Source organism: Arvicanthis niloticus, chromosome 30 (genome assembly GCF_011762505.2).
Source record: "Arvicanthis niloticus isolate mArvNil1 chromosome 30, mArvNil1.pat.X, whole genome shotgun sequence".
NCBI lineage: Eukaryota > Metazoa > Chordata > Mammalia > Rodentia > Muridae > Arvicanthis > Arvicanthis niloticus.
The window spans coordinates 22767741-22775863 of record NC_133438.1 but is presented as its reverse complement, the minus strand read 5'-3'; the positions used below and the strand labels follow the sequence as shown (position 1 = coordinate 22775863).

General features: G+C 42.2%; 1 protein-coding gene across 1 annotated transcript; it reads right to left on the bottom strand.

Moving 5' to 3' along the window:
* Nucleotides 1–294: 294 nt before the first annotated feature.
* Nucleotides 295–6201, bottom strand: Aldh8a1 (aldehyde dehydrogenase 8 family member A1). The gene is made up of 2 exons (XM_076928103.1): nt 6018–6201; nt 295–1514 (listed from the first exon to the last, which is right to left on the bottom strand). The coding sequence occupies exons 1-2, from the start codon at nt 6051–6053 to the stop codon at nt 1062–1064; spliced, it is 489 nt and encodes a 162-aa protein (XP_076784218.1). The 5' UTR covers nt 6054–6201; the 3' UTR covers nt 295–1061.
* Nucleotides 6202–8123: the final 1922 nt, after the last annotated feature.

The window sequence follows — 8123 nt, the reverse complement described above, 5'->3', positions numbered from 1 at the left end:
ACCTGGAACAATGTGTGGTGGGATCAAGCGCCTCTCCACTTCTGGAGCGGAACCCAGGACAGCAGTGAGGTTATCAGAAATCCTGAGCTGCAGAGTCTCAGGTTCAAATCCCACCTCTGCCCGTACATACCTTCTATGGAGCCCTAAGGCTGCTATGGAACTTCTGTAAATGTCAGCATTTTCCTCAGTATATCCAGAAACATGGAACGGGGTATTAGGCATACTTTTATTAGTAAATAGTCTGTACTTCTGAGAAAAGGAGGGTAAGGAGAGTAACGTACAACTCCAGGCATGTGCCATACTGCTGAACAGTTTATTGCCTCTTTGAAGAATTAGAGTTGATTAGACTTGACAGTGAAAATAGACCAGACTATGTTTTGTGTTCTGAGTTAACCTCTCAAAAGTAATAACTATCTTGTTTTCCTTTATTCATATCAGACATATTTAGTAAGGTCTATCATATGTGACGCCTACAAGCTCTTCAGACAACCATCACTTCCCGATATGAAGGGACTCAGCCAGTCGTCAGTCAGTTTGGTAGTGGCTATGGGGTTGGGAGGTTCATCTCCACAACTTTGTCAAGGCAGAAATTGACGTTGCGCTGTTTCTCTTCAGGCTTGTTTGTGTTGTTGTTGTTGTTATTGGTATGGTGGTGGCAGTGGCGTGTGTGTGTGTGTGTGTGTGTGTGTGTGTGTGTGTATGTGTGTGTATTGTATACCACCAGGTCAGTCTTCAGGCCCTCATGCTTGTACAGCAAGCACATTACCCACTGATCCATCTACCAGGTCTACGGGCCTTTGATTTGTTTTTGTTTTTGCCATATATTTGCAAATAAAAATACCCGATTTTGACAGATTTTCAAAAATTCATAAAAATGGCGGGTTTTTTTTTTTTTTTAATTCACAAGCCAGTAAAAAATACCAACTAGCAATGGTTAGCAAGAGCCAGTCTCCTGGCAAGTCAAGACAAGATTGAACACTCACCAGGATTTCTGTTGACTGCACTGACCAGTGATTCTCTGCCGTCAGCGATCAGCCACACCAGCTTCCCCATGGGGAAGGTCAGTGTTTAATGGTGATGGTTTTTATTTCAGTAAAGAAATCATATGAATCCTTGGCTCCTTCTCTTCCTATTCCAGAGCTCTTCATGCCTCCAAAGGGCAGATTCAGCTCCCTGATGAGCCAGCAGTTGGTCCAGATGAGCCCTGACTGAAGCTTCTTTGCTACCCTGTGGATGCGCCCCACATCCTTTGACCACACTGTGGCTGCCAGCCCATACCTAACGCTGTTAGCTCTTGTAATCACTTCTTCTTCACTGTCAAAAGGAACAACGCACGTCACTGGGCCAAAGATCTCCTCTGTCATGCAGCAGGACTCATCCTTAATGTCTGTTATCACCGTGGGAAGCATGAAGTAGCCTGCCTGGTTCCTGAGTGGAAGGCTCAGCTGGTCCACACCCTCACCACACAGAATCTGGGCACCCTCAGCGCGAGCTTTCGCTACGTAACTTCTGACCTGGGGGAGGTAAAAACCATAATTACAAACCTCTTACCACTGGGTATTTAACACACATCAGCAGAAAAATCAATATTTTCTAATGATGGAAAAACAATGTAAGGGGTCTGAGGTTATCTTACCACAGTGGCAAAGCCAAAGGCAGAGCAACTCCCACAGAGTTTGCATATTCAGCCTTCCTGAGAAAGGCAGATTATTTCATGTCTCAGTACCGGACACCCTACAAGTGATTGTATGTACTGTTACTGCTACCTCTGTACTGTATGTACTGTTACTGCTACCTCTGTACTGTATGTACTGTTACTGCTACCTCTATGGGTTATTTTTATCCCCAAGTTGCTCACCTTACCACTGTGGTTCCAAAAGTATACAGGGTCCATGCAGCTAATAAACAACAAAGCTTAAGTCACACTCAGGCATATCCTGTAGTTAGGTACAAAACAGTGTGTGTGCATGTGTATAACTGTGTGCGTGTGTGTGTGTGTGTGTGTGTGTGTCTGTGTGTTTTGCAAGGAACAGAAGTATTTTCATTGTAAGACATGGGAATTTGCCCTATAATAAGGTGACAATGCCCTTACCAGATACCGCAGGCTAACAAGTAAAACACCTAGTGCCGGAAATGGATTACAGCTATTAGAGCGTTGGCCAGTGAGTTCTCATACTACAGACTATTGCCTTTGCTCTTCACCCTCTAGAATGTGACTCTGTTACTGAAAACATCACATACTTGAGTCACAGAATATGGAGGAATGAAGCTGTTCTTGATGTGGAAGTGTCATCCCTACAGACTAGCTTTCATAGTCTTGGAAGGTACTATGAACACTTCAAAAGGAGAAAGATAATCACCACTATTCCCCAGATGTGAACCCTGCAAGCTACAATAACAATGTTCCCAGACATATATGTCTGTTGGTGTAGTATTGGCATAAACATCATGGGAGTAACCAACTATCTTCTGGTTGGAGTTAAGGTCTGCTCCATAAAAATGAAATCCTTACCTGATACCATTATCAGGATCATACCATTACCTGCGGCTCAACAGACCTTAGGCCCTAGAGCACAACCTACAACTATTATTTTGTTAAGGAGACATAACACAGTATTAAACTGACTCTTAATGATTTTATTCTCAACCCTCATCAGAAAAGCTTTCTTCCCCCAAGACGATGATAATTAACACATAGATCCACAAGTTGTCAAGGTGCAAAGAATAAGAAACTAAAGAATATTCAGCCAAAAATGGGACATCTCTATCACACTATCTCCTTGAGATCTTTGCAGAAGGAGGAAACAGAAAGACTATGAGAGCCAGAACCAGTGGATGGCCACACAGAAACAGTGGTTTTCGGGATGGCATGAGGTGACAGCAAATGTGACAGAACACACAAGACCTGCATAAGCTCAAGAAAGATAAAATTCCAGCAGAGAGAGAGAAGTGAGCACAAAGTCCCACCCCCCTAGCTGAGTAGCTATAGGTAGTGTTAGCTGCTTGAAGAGAGAGAGAGAGAGAGAGAGAGAGAGAGAGAGAGAGAGAGAGAATGAGATCTTTCTTAAGTGTGGCCCCTGGTGGATTGGTCACACTCCAGTGGACAGCCATACACCCAAGAATACATAGGCAACAACACACAGGACTTGATGTGGTAAAACCTGAAAACAAATTTGGGTGGGTACAGGATGGGGATGGGACTTGAAGGAATTAGGGGCCATGGTGAATCTGATCAGAATATATTGTATGAATTCCTCAAAGATTTAATAAGGTGAGGAGGAGGAGGAAGAGGAAGATGAGGAAGATGAGGAGGAGAAGGAGGAGAAAGAGGAAGAGGAAGAGACAGAGAGGAGGAGGAAGAAATAAATCTCTAATTTTCAGTCTTATTACTAATTATACTCTAAAAACAAATGTAGGCAATGCAGTGTAGCTGATTATAATGTAAAATAAATTATGCCACAAGCCTAGTGACTCGGAGATAATGACGCAAGTACTTTCTTGAACAGAGGCTGGGTAATTGAGTTTGTTTTCCATTTGGAGTCTATGCTGATTCATCCCAAGAGAGATGTCCATAACCTATGTGTTTAGACCCAGTTCCAAGTACTTTAGGCCAAGCACCAAGACGAAATTTTTCAAAGAATATAGGTACCTTGGGTTTGAGGCATACAGTTCTGAAACCCAGAACATAGTGTTACCATGATTTTTCCAATGAAACTGACAACTGCTGTATTTCTGTTGATTTTCTACAGTCTCAAGATACAACAGTGCATAAACTTGACTTTTTCTGCTCAAGGGGACGTGGTCAGCAAGAGAAGACATACACATTATGTATTGGGCAGTGTTAAGAATCATGGAGAGATCTACAGACAAATTACTGTCCAGAAAAGGACACACATGCAGAATAGTCGACTGATTATATCTGCCTAGACAGAGTAATCAGTCCTTAATAATCCTGCATCACCAAGGTCTGTCAGATGATTCTGGGCCAGAAGGCTGAAGATTTGATGCTCCAACGTTCGGTAGTATAGGGGCTTTTCAGGTGTTCAGAGGTCTCTATAAATTGGCTAAGTTTTAGAAGCTATGCTTTGTGCTTCCCACAATTATAGTTAACTCAGTCATTCTGGATTTCTGATGGGGTTGAAAACTTACAGCTATTTACCATAAAAGAAAAGATTTGAGTGGATGGTCGTCAGCTGACATTCATCCTAAAGCCAGGTTCAGAACTAAATGTTTTAGTTAGGATAAATGACAGAGGTGCTGGTTAGTCAACAAAAGGATGGATGGGGTATTAGGACTATCTTGTACCTCACTGGTACAAACTGGCATAATTATGCTCTAATTGTATTTTGAGAGAAAAGTTTCATTTTAACAGGAAGGGTGATGTGTAGGAGAAGCTAAGGTAGGAGGAGTACTGAGAGGAAGAAAAGGAATAAGAAGAGGAGAAGGAGGAGAGGAGAAGCTAGGTGATGAAAGAGAGAAAGGGGGGAGACAGGGAGGCAGATATTCATGTATCTCCACCAGTCAAAGATAGTTGTTATATCTAGGTTGGTCAGTGGGTTACACCTCTGATTGAACAAGTCCAAACTTATAACGCTTATGATTAACATTATTTAAAAAAAATGTATAAATGCATTTTTATATGGGGCATGGGATAGTGGTTTTTTAAGGGGGGGGAATGGGGAAAGGGGATGTCATCTGAAGTGTAAATAAAATATCTAATAAAAAAAAAAAGAATCATGGAGAGAGCTGGAAAGATGGCTCAGTGGTTAGGAGCATGTGAAGATCTGGACAAGGATCCAGGGTTCAGTTCCCAGTCCACATGTGACGGTTTAGAGCACACACATGATGGATCACTACCATTGCTAGTATTCAGTGCCTTCTTCTGACCTCCTGGGGAAACATGCATACACATGGTGCCCAGATCCACCTGCAGGCAAAACACTCACACACATAAAACCCATGTAAAACAAGAAACATGAGCACTGCAGAGTTGGGGGAGCTCCGGGAGTGTAGTTTTATAGGTGAGGCTGGAAAGCTCTCTTTCAGAAGGAACCATCTGCTTAAGGATGGGGAGGATAGGATCAAGCAAGTGTCTGGAGGGTTCCCTTCTGTTCTTGGTCCATGAGAAACAGTTTCCCATAGCTGATAATTTCTCAAAAGTAATAATATCCTGATACGTAGTGCTCTGCTTATACTGAGCTTCTCCTTATTTGATTGACTCTGTTTACTTGTGCATGTGTATGGATCTGTGTGTGTATGCAGGTATGTGTGCTCATGGATATCAGAAGAGTGTGTTGATCCCTTGGAGCTAGAGTTACAAGCATTTGGAGCTTCTCAATGTGGGTCCTAGAATCCAAATTCAGACCTAATCCCACTCAGTGACTTTTCCAAGACCTGAATTCCATCCCTACTCTGTCTCTGTTTCTTTCCCTCTCTGTCTCTCTGAGTCTCTCTACATATCTCTCTTCTGGCTTTTTTGAGACAGGGTCTCACTGTGTAGCTCTGGCTGCTCTACAACTCACTATGTAGACCAGGCTGGCTTTGAACTCACAGAGCTCCACCTGCCTCTGACTTCTGACTGCTGGGATCAAAGGTGTGTGCCACCATACCCAGCCTCTGAGTTTCTCTTTAATTTGCTGCACATGCTTTAAAATGCAGACAGTAATGCTGAACTTAAGGGTTTAGACATAGATTCTCTAGTCATTGAAAACATCCAGGTGAACAAGGCACCTAAGATGCACCCACAAACCTACAAAGCTCATGGCCAGAATAACCATACATGAGCTCCCCCTGCCACACTGGGATGATCCTCACTGAGAAGGAGCAGATTGTTCCAAAGCCAGAAGAGGAGGTTACACAGAAGAAAAAGATATCCCAGAAGAAACTGAAGAAACAAAACTCATGGCAAGGGAATAAATTCAGCATAAAATAAATGGAGACAAAGTTTATAAAAAAAAAAAAAAAAAAAAAAAAAAAAAAAGAACTTTCTGGAATGTAGATGGCAAAGATTCACTTACTTTCTCCAGATGTGCTTTACTTATCAAAGCACCCATGTTGGCTGTTGGATCAGAAGGAATGCCAACTTTCCACTTTCTGGTAGCTTCCACAAACCTCTTTAGAAATTCACTATAGATGCTCCTCTGGACAAAGACCCTGCTGGTACAAAGACAGATCTCCCCCTGTCAAAAGTGAAGACAATGATAAAGCTGGGGACATTCTTCTTCACGGATAGATGCCTCATGGTTTTGATCACCTGCCATGTACCAGGCACTGGTCCAGGCAATGAGATCCAGCTGTCAACAGAGCTAGTCCCTACAACACGGAACACATAATCTCACAGGAAGACAGACAAAAAAAAAAAACACAAACATTCACTACACGATACAACTTCGGAGAGTAATCAAAATGATAAAAGAACACTAGGCAGATGATAAAATTATGAATTCCAGTGACAGAATTCATGGGCAATATTTATAGAATGCCTGTTTGAAGGGACTCATGGTCAGCATGAAGGAGCTGGGTAAGTAAGGACCAAGAGGAGAGAGGTTTTGATGGTAAAAGGAGGGAACCTACTGTGGGCCTGAGGTTGATGTGGAGGATGGAAGATGTGAGTGGAGGAGCAAAGGGAGGAAGACAAGGTTGGGATGAAGCCAACACTCTCAAAGGCTCGAGGAGGAAGTTGCTTCACTCTCAGCACCATGGGAAGAAAGCAAGAAGTTTTAAGCCACAGAGTGTGATCAGATTTGCAGTCTGTGTGTGTGCATGTGGTGTGTGTGTGATATGTATGCATAAATATGTGCTGTGTGTAATATGTGTATGCATGTATGCATGGTGTGTTGTATTTTATATATACGTACATATACATATATATCCATGTGTGTGGTGTATATGTGTGATGTGTGTGACTTGTATACATATGTGTGCACGGTGTGCTGTGTGTTATGCGTATGCATGTGTGTGTGTGGTGTATGTGTGATACATGTATGTATTTGTGCATGGTAGATGTGTGATTATATGTATGCATATGTGTGTGATATGTGAATGCATTTGTATCCATATGTTTATGCATGTGAGTAGGTGTGTGCATATGTGTGTATGTGTATATGCATGTGTATATATACCATGGGTATGTGTGTGTATATGCATGTTTGCATGTGGAGGGGGGGGGCATGTGTGATGTGTGCATATATGTGAAAGGTAGAAACAACCCCAGGTGTCATTACTCAGGAACAGTTCTCCTTGAGTTTTGTTTTTGTTTTGAGTTTGGTTTGTTTGTTTGTTTGTTTGTTTGTTTCAGAACAGGATCCTTTCAGAGGCCTAGTGTTCTCTGAGTAGGCCAAGCTGCCTGACCACTGAGCCAGAGGATCTACCTGTCTTCGTCTCTTCATTCCTAGAACTACAACATGTAGCTTTCTTAAGTGGATTCTGGGCTCAGGTCAAGGTCTCATACTTGAGTGGCAAGTACTTTGGTACTGACTGATATGTCTCCCCTGACCCAGAGATTTACAGTCTTAGGTGATCATTCTTGAGGTTATACAGAAAACAAAAAATATAGTGAAGAATGAAGAAAAATATTTCAAAAGCTCAAATAAATATAGGGAGCTCATATGGGGGGAGGCACCAATGGAAGTGGAGAGAGGAAATATGATCCCACTGAATTCAAAACTCTTAAAGAAGTATGGTACCCCCAAAGTGTGGGAGACCTACATGGATACATAAGAAAAAGTAATGTTTTGGAATATGTGTTAGTCATAGAAACAATGAGATTTGTTTATAGACCAGACATATATATAAGGAAAAGAGAAAGCCATAACAAGGTTGATCCTAGCTTTGGGCCCTGTTCCACTTTGGATGGAATACTTTTCTGTGGAAAAGCAAAAGGGGGCAAAGAGAAGAGTCACTTTTCCAGTGGGTAGAGAGAGGGGGGAATCAAGAGTTCTGCTGTGGGCATGTTAAATTCTGACGCCCACTAGACATCTAAGCACTGATGCTGAATGCCCAGGGAAAGGTCCTACTAGGTTTTGGAGAGAAAAGTAACCCTAACTGCCATTTAAATATAACATTAAGTAGTTTATGAACCACATCCAGACATGTCAAAGCAAACTGTGTGAACATGTATTAAC

Bases quoted from the DNA above. Each gene is read 5' to 3' on its own strand.
- Aldh8a1 (XM_076928103.1), bottom strand. From the start codon at position 6,053: ATGGGTGCTTTGATAAGTAAAGCACATCTGGAGAAA. The intron at 1,515-6,017 runs GTAAGTGAATCT...TACCTCCCCCAG, and splicing joins GTAAAGCACATCTGGAGAAA to GTCAGAAGTTACGTAGCGAA.